At 37.9% G+C, this 13,392-nt stretch overlaps 1 protein-coding gene across 2 annotated transcripts in view; it reads right to left on the bottom strand.

Moving 5' to 3' along the window:
• Window positions 1-1,129: 1,129 nt before the first annotated feature.
• Window positions 1,130-13,392, bottom strand: part of LOC134531721 (saccharopine dehydrogenase-like oxidoreductase) — a 43,515-nt gene continuing 31,252 nt past the window's right edge. For both annotated transcript variants that reach the window (XM_063367558.1, XM_063367559.1), the window contains exons 8-10: window positions 11,172-11,339; window positions 9,423-9,517; window positions 1,130-1,374 (exon numbers count right to left, since the gene is read on the bottom strand). In XM_063367558.1, coding sequence (XP_063223628.1) covers window positions 1,269-1,374; window positions 9,423-9,517; window positions 11,172-11,339 — 369 coding nt within the window. In that variant the 3' untranslated portion in view covers window positions 1,130-1,268. The remainder of the gene's footprint in view (window positions 1,375-9,422; window positions 9,518-11,171; window positions 11,340-13,392) is intronic.

Genomic DNA, 13,392 nt, shown 5'->3' with positions numbered 1-13,392 from the left:
AAGCAAACATGGAATGCTGTACTGGTTTATTTCTCCATATGCCTGATAGGTTGAAGTTTATTTTCCCAAGTCTATGTATTATTTCAATTTTCTTTCTGTGCCCTTAAACCCTAGGTAATACAATAAAAAATTATTTATGAAATTGAAATACTGTGAAGTTGTTTGCTTGTTTGCTCAAACAGTGCTAATTAGGTAATAAGCAAGTTGCCTACAAAATATTAAAACTATTGGTCACACATACTAGATAAAACATACCATGTTTTCTCGCATAATAATCATCATCGCACATTTTATACCAAAATCAAGTTTGAAACGTAGGGGTGTGACGATTATGCGGGAAAAATTTTTTTTGTTAGGTAAAGTTATTCATAAAAACAAAACCAGTTTGTGGAAAGTACGTTTATTTGAAGAAAAAAAAAAGTGGATTATACAAGAGCACGCCAACAATTTATTTTAATAAGTCATGAAACAAAGACCTTTATTAAACTTTAAATAGAAAAACAAAATCTGTGACACGAATGCAAGCCACTTTAATATGTGACGTGAACTAACGTGTAACAATTGTCACGAAAGAGTGCGGGCCATCAAATGTAGTTAACAGAGAGCGCGCATTGCATCCAATCGGCGAGAAATAGATATTCGACTACGTGTGCGCTCTCTATACGGGAAGCAACATAACCAAACATGAATGATGCCAACTAGCGCTGGCTAAAGTTTTATAAGCGGTACACCGCGGCGACGCAGACGAACAGATAAAGGTTATAACGTTTAAAAATGTCCTTAAAAGAAAATTTACACATGATACTGCTTCGTATTTCTGTTAATTAAATAAGTAAAATAGTTAATTTCCGAATAAATATTAGATCTATAATTTAAAATACACAGTTTTATACAGAAAAAGATACCTACACAAAGCGCTCGGAATCTAATAGCGGGACCAAAAACATCATGCAACGTTTACACGAGAAGTCTTTTTCAAAATTTTGACGCCCTAAAAAATTGGTGCGACGATAATGCGATAAAAGAGGGTATACCCATTATGCTGAAATGCCAGGACACTGCTCCCTAAAATTGCCAAAGTCTTTCAATATACTTATGTTTTTTTTTATAACAAGAGAAGGGAAAGCAGTTTACTGTACTGAGTATAAATATTTATTAATTAATAATGAATACACAAGTATAATTAAGTATAAATGCAACCTTAAGCACCATAATTGGTGCTGAAAGAGGTTATAATAGTTAATCCTTATAATGCTGAAGATATATAATCACTTCTCTTGTTTGGACACAACTTCAAATTTAAGACCATGTTTATTCAGCTTCTCTATCAGAGATGTTCTCTTGAACGCTGCTCCAGGAGGGTAGACACCGCCACTGAAAATATTGAGATATTAGGTGCCTTGTTTTATTATATTTTAAACTAATAACTATTATTTGAGGAAATAATATTTCTGCTGCAAATAGAAAAATGCAAAAAAAAAAAAAAAAAAAAATCATACGAAACAGTAAGTAGTGATGTTATATCTTTAAAACTGCATATCTTCAGTCCCCAAAGTAAGATTTAAACTTCAGCCCAGTTAAAGAAAAATATCCTTCCATATTATGCTGCATTTTCTCACTCGAATGTGTTTTTTTTTTCCTTTGCTTTATATGTTCACCCTTTTTGTATGTATTATTTTAATTAGCTAACATAGCTAACACCGGAGCATACAGGTGCTGTGTTCATACACACATGCTCTTATGCTTACATTTACTAGAAATGGTGTTTGGAGGAGGGGGCTTCTCATGTAATTTATAAATTTTTACATAACAGTGAGTGAAAAAAAATTCATAGTAAATTAATATAGAGCCTCCTTTCAAAATGTTACGGACACTTTATTTATTTGAAACAAAATTTCACATCTACTTTAATCTGAAACTAATTTACTGAATAATTGCAAAACCACCAATGGGATTTTGTCGATTTTGACCTGGAAGGACTGGTTTTACGGAAACATCTGTTCTATTCACTTTTAAAGCGAATTAAATTTGCTACAATTTAAGATCAGAAACGTTATTGTAGGACCAATAGTTTCGGATATACAGCTTTTCAAAGTTTGGCAGATGTTTCAATTCACATTATTTTAGCAAACTTTCATCATTTTCAGTACCATTTATGTTTCTAAAAGCCTAGTTAATTGTTAAAAAGAACCTCCTTATGGGAACTGCCCCCCCCCCCCCCCAACCCATTAAGCAAATAATGATATGTTTGTATTTTTATTTACAGGCATGGGAATGTGAAAAAAAAAAAAGAAGTCCTGAATATTAATTACAATGTCTTAATTCTTGATCATGATTATCATGATGATCATTATTACTATATATAAAAAATATATATTGAAGTGAGATATATAGATGCAAAATATCAGAAAATCTAACATATTTAATTAATTTGGAGGATGTGTTTGTTGATTTTAATCAATTTTTGCCCTCTTCCTCCCATTATCACACCAACTGTACCCTTGAATGACATTAGTAAGTGGAAACCACCCAACCTTACCACTACGTTGCTCAAATCAGTATTTTGGCAGTTCTCGATCTCTTCGGCTATGATGAGCAATGGTTCATCAAAGGTTACAATGCAGGTTTTCTGCCCAAAGAGTCAACATTTCTCATTGGCAAACTGGAGAGGTGTTAGTAGGTGTCATATTGTGATGGTGGATAATTGATAAATGGAAGGCAAAAAGGTTTGGATGTTTCAAAATATTTGTCTTGTGTGACCTTGTGTTTACATTAAAATCTGCATTGTTAAATACAAATTACAAGAAGGATGATTGCTCCAAGCAGAATTTGTCTTTTTGCAGGATAGCTGAGGTTTCGAGAATTGAGGTATTTAAGTAGGATGCTGCAAATCCAAGGGTGGACATCAATCAGATTTTTTTATACAAATTTGTGATAAAGATAAAAAAAATTGACTCCACGCAATAACGAGGAAACTAATGACGAGGCCTCACTGCTGCTATTATTGCATGTACGAGAGCAACACACTTCATTTTATTTGTATCTAAGCAGTATCGTTTGTCTTTAAGAATTACTGTTTCCAACGGTAGTCGCAAAGATTTGGAGATCACAGTGTTTGCATCATGGAAGAATCATATGAGGGTGGGTTTTGCATGGATATCCTCTGGTATTACATCGGCAGCTGCCTTGACCACATGCAGTCTCTCTTGTTGATAATCTGAATGTTAATCATTGTACCAAGTGGATGTCAGAAACAAACAACTGGTTTTTTCAAAGCAGTTTTGGCAATTATTATAACCTCTCCATACTTCTTAAACAGACGATTTTTGATTATTCAATTATCGGGCTTTTCTCCTATAAGGTTATAAGGTTATCCAGAGAAAACTGACACACTTCTGAGTTCTCTTGGAGATGTGCAAAAATTTGTTCCATGGCATCCTCAATTGTGTCGTTCTTGCGACCTAACCTTCTTCACACTTATTGTGATGGGGTAGAGTTTCTTTTGGCAAAATCAGTGATATCAAACATCTACTGCTACCAAATCAGTGTCTTCAGAAATGCAATCTTTAATTTTTTAAGGCCCAATCATCGCTGTTTTTTATGCCACTCTCAAGATTGTTGCACCAAGATCTGATCCACTTTGATCACAATAATGATGGTATTTATTTTTGCTGCATTTATTTCGTCACGACTGCAATGAACTGTTCTGTAATTCTATCTTCACATAGAAAACAGTGTTCTCTGAAATTGAAATGTTCACTCACAGATCTTGTAAATCTTGCATCTTTCACTTTTACATGTGTTCCTCAACTGCAACTGCTACTAAATTCAAATTGGGGTGGTTGTACCTCTTTTGGCAAGCAGTAGGCACAGAAATCAGATTCATACGTTTCAACAAACACTTATCTTCTCGATTCTTAAATGAAATACTGGACGCCACAAGGGTTTGTATCAGTCTCGCCTTCTCTGTCCCTACTTAACCCTCATTCAAACTCAAGAAGTCCCAGGCTCCGACATTCTGTAGGCACTAACTAACTGGCCACACTCGGTGTAGTAGTTGAGGATGGAAGGTATTGAGGAGGGGAGGAACGGTGGTTGGGGAAAACTAAGTGGGGAGGTACGCATGAATCCAGCCGGCACTATCGTGGAAACAAAGGACCACTCCCTAACTTTATTTCCCTTTCCAGATGGCCCCTCCTTCTTCCATGCATTAACAAACATGGTTATTTATAGGAACAGGCAACAAGTACAGTTAGATGGGTAGTATTAAAAAAAAAGTACCTAGGTAACTCTTCTATTTTAATTTCAATAGACCCCAAATTGCCCTAATAGAGGGGAGAGAGAGGGGGGGGTCACTTTGGTGTACCTAAGACCCCAATAGAGTCAATTAAGAGGGTGGGAGGGTGTTTCCGAACAATAAACTAGGCCTTCAGAAACATAAATGGTAGCGAGGCCCTAGTGGTGCCTGACCTGCGGGAAGAACTCATCCTGGGGGCTCCATGGCTCGAGCAGGTGGACGCGACCATAGAGGTCCGTGCCGAGCGACTCCATCTCGGTACGTGCGGACGGTTTACGGTGTGCACCGGCCCCAGCCTCCTCCCCCCCGACTCAGTCACCTGCCTGAACGATCTTCGGCACAACGTGCCCAGTGAGTATGCTCATCTCATCAACCGTGTGCTGGAGGGCCACCCCCAGGTATTCGCCGCACCACCGTTACTGAACACAGGATTCCTATGGTGCCCCACAAGCCACCTTATGATAAGGTGTTTGGGTTCGGGCCCCGCAAGCAGGACGCTATTCAAAGACAGATAAGTGAGATGTTGCACGACGGGGTTATCGAACCCAGCACCTCTTCCTACAACTTACGGATAGTAATGCCATCAAAGAAGGATGGAACACTGCGCTTTTGCATGAATTTTAAGCCTGTGAACCGCCTTACGATCCCAGCCCCGCCTCTGCTGATAAACATTACTGATGCTCTGGCCGGGCTGGGAGATGCGAAGATTTTCACCACCATTGATCTTAAATACGGATACTGGCAGGTGCCAGTGAGCCCCGCTGATCGTCCCAAGACGGCGTTTACGGCGCCTGACGGTCGGTGGTTCCGATTCTGTGCCATGCTGTTCGGTCTGATGGACGCCACTGCCTACCTTGACGATGTCATCATCTGGTCCCGTATGTGGGAGGACCATGCCCACCACTTGGCATTGGTCCTTGAACGGCTGGCCAGGCACGGGCTCACCTGTGCACCTCAGAAGTGTCACATCGGCATACCTGCCAACCCTCCCGCTTTAGGCGGGAGTCTCCCGCTTTTGTGTGTAGCCTCCCGCCCTTCCGCTTTTGCCTTTGAATCTCCCGCTTTTGCTTCCTTTCGCTTAGTGGCACTAGAAATGGCCGGTATCAGGTTTCAAGGTTATGTATCTCCATGTGCTCGGCGCTGTGCTGTGGCGCTCGCACAGCTGTCTCACAGCTCGGAGATCGGTAACGTTCGTCTCACTTCGGCTAGAACACGAAGGGCGTAGCCAACCCGTAATCAGCGCTTAAAATAATTCGCCAATAGAAATCTTACATTAGTGACCTTCTTACATGCTTTGTGCAGCTTGGGTTTTTTTTTTAGTTGGTCATCTATGGTAGTTCGTGTCGTGATAAATATCAATATGTTTACAAAATTAATTGCACGGCGAATGTGTTTATGAAATGAATTACGCGGTTAAAGCAGCAAGTAACGTTCCATACCTCAAGTAACATGGCGGAAAAGAAAGTGACTAAATACTTGACTGTATACAAGAAAGCTTACAGTGACGAGTTTCCTTGTATTTTAACTTCCAGAAAAGGAGATCATTTTGCTTTTTGTTCGCTGTGTCGTGACTTTGCTGTATCACATGGGGGAAGGCGGGACGTCGTGAAACACATCCAAACCAAGAAACATAAAGATAATGTACGCTGTGTTGATGCAAACAAGAAGTTAAGCTTTTGTGGCAGTGCAAGCCGGCAAGAAGAAAGTGTTACGAATGCAGAGTGCTTGTTTACGTGTTTTGTTTTAGAACACAATCTCCCTGTTAGTTGTTCAGATCATGCTGGGTTGTTGCTTCGCAAAATGTTCCCTGATAGTGCTATAGCTCAACAATTTGGCTGTGCACGTACAAAAACGTCAGCAATTATATCTGAAATGGCAAAAACGGAAGAAGAAAAACTTGTGCAGACGTTAAAAAACGGTGCATTCTCTTTGGCGACAGATGGGAGTAACGATAGCGATTCAAAATTATACCCCGTAGTTGTAAGTTATTACAGCAGTGAAGCAGGTAAGGTGGAAAGTTCAGTGCTTTGTGTACCTGTACTGTCTGGAGACTCTACTGGAGTTAATATTGCAGCATTGGTCATACAGTCTTTGAGGTCACAGAATATTAAACTTCAAAATTGCATATAATTCAGCACTGATAATGCTCCTGTAATGATAGGCTTGAAAAACGGGGCAGCAGCACACTTAAAAAAAGAAATGCCCAATTTGTTTGTTGTGGGTTGTGCTTGTCATTTAATCAATTTGGCTGCAGAAAAGGCAGTAGCAACTCTTCCTTGCAAAGTTGATGAAATATTAGTAGACATTTATTTTTATCTTGAAAAAAGTGCAAAAAGGAAATATAAGTTAAAAGAATTTCAAGTATTGCATGACACAGATGTAAAAAAAATGTTAAAACATGTTTGCACCCGCTGGGGAAATGTTGTCAAGAATGCTGCAACAGTGGGACCCCCTAGCTAGTTATTTCAATTTTGAGGTTAAGTCTTCACGTCCACATGAGAAGTCGGGACAATTAGATTCGTACAGGATACCAAAAATGTCCAAAGCTGCCTCTTCTGATAGCCAAACTTCAGTTAAATGTTCTAGCTTGAAACGAAGTTCTGAATCACCAGTTCCAGAGTCAAAAGCAGCAAAATTCCACCCTGCACAAAAAAGTGGAAATAGTTCATGTAATCTTTCAAGAGAAGAGAGATTATTGATGTTCCTTACACGGCAACTAAATAAATCGTTTTGTCTGTTCCTTCAGAATACATTGCCAGTATTTGAAAAACCAAATGTGGTTTTGCAATCGCAGAAACCACAAATTCACTTGTTATGCTGTATTCTAATAGAATTGTTCAAAGATGTCATTACAGGATTTGTGAAACCTACTGTTGTTAAAAACTCTTCATCATTGTTGGAGGTTGACTATCACAAGAGAATGAACCAAAACGAAGATAATGACATTACAATTGGAAATTCTACTTCTAGGGCAGTGTGTGACCTTAAATCTGAAGAAAAGTCAATTTTTTACTCGTCTGTTAGGGCATATTTTGTACATGCATGTGATTACATGCTTCACAAATTTCCCTTCAATGATAAGTTTTAATCAATGCTGAGGTAGCCCAGATTAATAATGTTTGTAATGCATCATTCTCCAGTTTGACATTTCTTGTAAATAAATTTCCATTCATGTTAAGTTATGAAGACCAGGTTTTAGATTCTGCCATTGATGATTTGCAGTCGGAGTTTTGTCAGTTTCAACTTGAAGATCTTGATGAAGCCATTAAGAAAGAAGAAAGGATTGATATTCAGTGGAGTTTGGTGGGAAAAATTAAAAGTGCATCTGGAAGTTTGAAGTATGAAAAACTCTCTAAGGTTATTCTGTCAATTTTGATAATTCCCCACAGCAATGCTGAATCTGAGAGAATATTCAGCCAGTTACGAAAGTCAAGGACTCAGTTTAGGTCATCCATGTCTAATGAGACATTAGACAGATTGATGGTGGTAAAATAAAGGCAACAGGGATGCTGCTATCAACAACAATTTGACTCTGCTTTCCTGAAGAAAGCTAAATCTGCAACCAGAGAAAGCTTGAAGAAGTAATTTATCAACCAAGTTAAAACTACCTGTAAGTAACTAAGAGTTATATTATCTAAATTAATTTTTGCCATTATTTGGTATCCTGTGTGTTTTTCTTTGAGTTTGGTGTTGAAACAAACTTGCCTCTAGAAATGCCAAACTGTATGCTGTGGTGGTTACTTGCGACAATAATGATACAAAAGATTAAGAGTTCTGTGTTGTGAATTTCTATATTGAATAGTGATTTCATTGCTTTAAATATTGCCAAACTTGTATTGGATTAATTTAGATCACGGAGCATTGCTTTCCACAATGCTCCAGTGGGTGTAAAAAATGGTGCAGAAAATAGTTCTTAAAAATAGCAACTAGCCCCATAAAAATATAAAAATTTCCACCATCTAATTTTCAAGTTTTACTTCGAAAAATGATTAAATAGCACCATTTTGCACCTTCAAATCAAAATTTTCCCGGGGGAGGGCCCCCGGGCCCCCCACTTTATTTGGGGAACCAAGTATTTACTCCACTAAAAACCTCCCTCTTTTTGACTAGCCAAGGTTGGCAGGTATGTATCAGGGCAGAGGAGATAGAGTACCTCGGGCACATCGTGACGACTGAGGGATGCAGTCCGAGACCTGTGCAACTGGAGCTGATTGAAAAGAAGCCGGTGCCACACACCAGAAAGCAGCTCCAGAAACTAATGGGACTACTGAACTGGCTGCGGGCGTTCATCCCACACTTCTCAACGGTTACAGCCCCGATGACCGGCCTTCTGCCACCCAAGACCAAGTTCCGGTGGACAGCCGCCGCGGACGATGCCCTCTGCCAAGTCAAGTCCCTGATTCGTCACTGTCACACCTTGTCGCGCCTGCAGCCAGACCACCTCCTCTCCATCCAAACTGACACCAGTCAGGACGGGATCGGCACGGTCATCACCAGGTCAACGATGTGGGGCGGAAGCTGGTTATCGAGTATGCCAGCTCCAAGTTCAGCCCGGCCGAAAGACGGTACATTATGAACGAGCAAGAATGCCTCGCAGTGGTCTGGGCCATCCAGAGATACCGCCACCACCTCGAGGGCCGGACGTTCACACTACGTACTGACAGCCAGTGCTTGGGCTGGCTCGACTCAGCACAGGGCCGGAAGTCAAAGTTTGCTCGTTGGGCCACAATGCTCACGGGGTTCTCTTTTTCTGTTGAGCATGTGCCAGGAACAGAGAACCAGCTGGCTGAAGAGTTGTCAAAAAATCCGGACCCAGACAACGAGTTCCACGACGACCAGGGGTGGGAGAATCTCCTCTCCCCGACGCCAGTGCCCGCCAGCGACTGTCTTTTTATGGTGGCTTGGAATAGGTGATATTAGCATTACATAAACCCACCTTTATACCCTAAACCTATATATATAATCAAATCATAACTAATATACATATCTCACAATCAATACTTGCAAAGGAAAATTCTTTCTTTAGAGGGTTATTTCTGTTTACACCCGAGTTCTTCAATTAATAACCAAAGTAGCGAGGATCCTGAAAGAGAAGGAGTAAATCTTTGAACTTTTATCAACCTACCTGCTTGGCATTTTATCAGCTTCATGTAGGATTGTGATAGCTGACCAAACCAGAGCAGTGCAGGTAACACCATATACAGGGTTGGTGCCACTAACCTGCATACAAAACATTACACCAAATTAACATCACAATACCAAGAAAATTACCTACTTATAAACTTAATTTTATTGAAGTCCTTACATATATATATATATATTATTTATCATTTCAAACAGGAACATCAACCTTACTTTATGCATATACATACACACACCATTAAATACATTAAGTGTCCACAAGTACTCTGAATTTCAAATCAAATCAAGTTTTAAGTACTAGACTCAAACCTAATTTCAAATTTGTAAAAGGTGAATAGTTCACTTTTGGTCTAGGAAAATAATGAAACATTATTGAAATATCATTAATACTATCTTCTACCAAACAGGTGTGTTGTCTATAGTGAACTCACGTACTGAAGTTCTGTATGTCATAAAGAATGGAGGAAGGTGATGATCCTAGTACCTTTCATACTTATAAACTATTATAGTTCCGTTAAAATGCTACTTTTCTAAAATGTGAAGATTGCTTATCAGCCACACTCACTACGGAGCCAGCATTGGTTTAACTAAACAGAAGAAAAGAAATATTTGTTCACTGAATTTATTGTTATTGTACCGTGTTTTCTCGCATAATTCTCGCACATTTTATACTAAAATCAAGTTTGAAAAGTAGGGGTGCGATGATTATGTGGGAAATTTTTTTTATTAGGTAAAGTTATTCATAAAAACAAAACCTGTTCATGGAAAGTACATTTATTTAAAAAATGGTGGAGTATAAGAGCATGCCAAACAATTTATATTAATATTTAATGCAACAAAAACCTTTCTTCAACTTTAAATAGAAAAACAAAATCTATGACCCGAACGCAAGCCACTTGAATATGTGACGTGAACTAACGCATAACTAACGTCGTAGTACACATTTACCACGAAAGAGTGCGTGCCATCAAATGTAGTTACTCAGCACTCGACAGATAGCGCGCGTTGCATGCAATCGGCGAGATATCGATATTCGACTACATGTGCGCGCTCTATACAGGAAGGAACATAACCAAATATGAATGATGCCAACTAGCGCTGGCTAAAGTTTTATAAGCGGTACACCGCGGCGACGTAGACGAACAGATAAAGGTTACAACGTTTAAAAATGTCTTTAAAAGAAAATTTACACATCAGGCAGCTTCGTATTTCCGTTAATTAAATAAGTAAAATAGTTAATTTCCAAATAAATATTAGATTTATACTTCAAAATACACCGTTTTAGACGGAAAAGATACCTACAAAAAGCGCTCTGAGTCTAATAGCGGGACCAAAAACATCATGCGACGTTTACACTAGAAGTTTTTTTTACCCAAATTTTGACGCCCTAAAATATGGGTGCTACGATTATGTGAGTGCAACGGTTATTCAATAAAAGAGGGTACTTTTGTATAATTAAAAAGATCTAAAATATGCAATAAACTAAACATTCAAAAAAAAAAACTCGTTTCTTCCAACTAAGTTAATAGAGCTACATATTAAACACTTATCACACCCAGGCAGCCCCATGTGCACACATGTATAAAACATATTCACTATTCCTTTTCTCCATTTTATCTCTACATTTACAACAAATATTCAGAAGGTCCTTTAACTACAAACAAAACTAGCAAAACCAACTGCCATAAAAGGGAACATGAGGAATACAAAAAGCTATACTAAAAAAAATTACCTTCACAATTATTTTCTTGTCTGGAGCACTGAAATGCTGGTCGCTTGGTTCTAGTGCCTTGTCTTTCCAACCTTTGCCACACAAAAACAATGAAGAATCCACATTTTCTGCACATTCTTCAGAGATTTCATCAACACCAATAAATCCACCAGTCAGTAATTTTGGATACTGTTGAACAAAAATAAAACAACAGTGAATTAGATTTATTATAAGTACCACAGGAATGATTTTTAACTGAGCAAAATACATACATAACTGCACAATTTTATTTGTAATTATGGAAATAATAAACTGAAATTACTAACACATTACAGTAGTTGTAGTCATTAACTATTGATACATAACTGTAAAGGACCTGTCACACAACAAATTTTTGTCGCCAAACATATTTGACAACAGGGTTAGAGGGGAAATTAAGGAATTATATGGCTTCCCATTTTCTCCATCAAATAAAGTTAAACAGATAACCTCAAAATTGTTTTCAATCTTGTACACTGACAAAGTTTGCTTGAAGCTTTTAAATTTTTATCTAAATTTAAATTAAAATAAGGTATCAAACTGCTGGATAGAAAATTTTAACTTATAATTTTTTTTTTTTTTGCATTTCTTAATCTTTAAAAGTCTGAGTTTTTATCACATTAAAACTTGTTATGTAAACAAATGAATAATGTTCTAATGAATTTTAACAGTTGTAGATACATTAGTTTATATACCTATATAAAACTATTTTTCATAAAACAATCATATTGGAATTACTCAAGGTATTTCATGTCTGAAACCTCTTTAATCAACCATGTGTTCAATGCCATTTTAAAGATTCGTAAAACAGATACCATTTGTTTTTTTTTCTGGGTAAGAATCTGACTTGCTGATCCCGACCAATGTCCAACATATTTTATAACTAGCCCATTATTCAAAATATTTTATGGAAACTAAAATCATCAAAAAAGTCAAACAAACATGGCTGCACTAGTGATGATTCTAGCGATGTCATAACCCTTTAACATTATTTGACCGAACATACTGGAAGGTGTTGAAAGTGTACATTTGACAGTGTGAACGACCTTTATGGGGCAAGTTTCCTAAATTATTTTGCTTCTATGATTTTGTGTTTATGCTCATGATTTTAAGTAAATTCAAAATACAACCACATTTACTTGTTTATGAAAGGTTTTATTAACTCCTTATTTAATGGTTTCTAGAAACTGAAAGGCAAATTTTTATGTATAGAAAGCATGAAATTGTGAGATTCTGTGATTTGAAATTTTAAATTACAGTAAAACCAAGTTAAGACGTTTTTCAAGGAACTGGATGATAAAAACTTATTAACAGGGAAAACTTCATGAAAGGGCAATAGTAAAGATAGTCGCTACATAAAAAAAATCATAAAAATTACATAAGTACTTAGGTTATGCACTGTTTGTTCAGCTTTCTCTTTTAAAATTCACCATTTTTAGAGATTCTATTACCAGATATATTTGTAGTTGGTTAAAAGCCTCACATTACTTTTAAATGTTTATTATGGAATTACATAATTATTTAAAATATGTATTGAATTACCTTTTAAGTTACCATGAAAACCACACATTGGAGACCCTCAGGAGACTCTGGTGCAACCTGTAAAGTGTTTGCCTCTTGAATTTTATTTTTTAATGGTAGTAGACACCTGTAGGAAGTCCCTTAGGTCTATCTACATCATTGCACATTTTCATGTAAAAACCAGGACAGAATTTGCCTTATTTGCATGTAATCTCTTAGGCTGTTGTCCCAAACTCTCTGTACAATGACGCACCCAGGCGGTACATAGATCCAGAGGATAGAACTAACTTCAGCACAGTTAGCATTCTTAGAACTGGTGTTAACCTCTGCGGATATGTTTTTGCAGCATTCTTTAATTTTGCTTAAAAGGTATTATAAAATTTATAAATATTTGCAGTACATGTGTGTGTGTGTGTGAGAGGCTGGCGACCAGCAGCATTGTTAGCTAGCGAGAGTGTGGCAGTAAATGTCGACCTTGACCACTTCCGCTAACTGCAGGGCTCGCTCTCTTTTATCTCTGTCTCCCTCTCCCACAAATATATTGGCTGGCAGGTCTCGCCCTCTTCACCTTCTTTATCTTATCTCTCACGCACACTTGAAGCACCTAATACGTCGGCACGGGACCGGGACGGTAATAGACGTGCGCGTAGATGCTATCAGGTGATGCGCACAGTTTACCGGT

The sequence above is a fragment of the Bacillus rossius genome, chromosome 5 (genome assembly GCF_032445375.1).
Source record: "Bacillus rossius redtenbacheri isolate Brsri chromosome 5, Brsri_v3, whole genome shotgun sequence".
Lineage (NCBI taxonomy): Eukaryota > Metazoa > Arthropoda > Insecta > Phasmatodea > Bacillidae > Bacillus > Bacillus rossius.
Note: the sequence above shows the minus strand (reverse complement) of the source record. Positions and strands in the feature narration are given on the sequence as shown.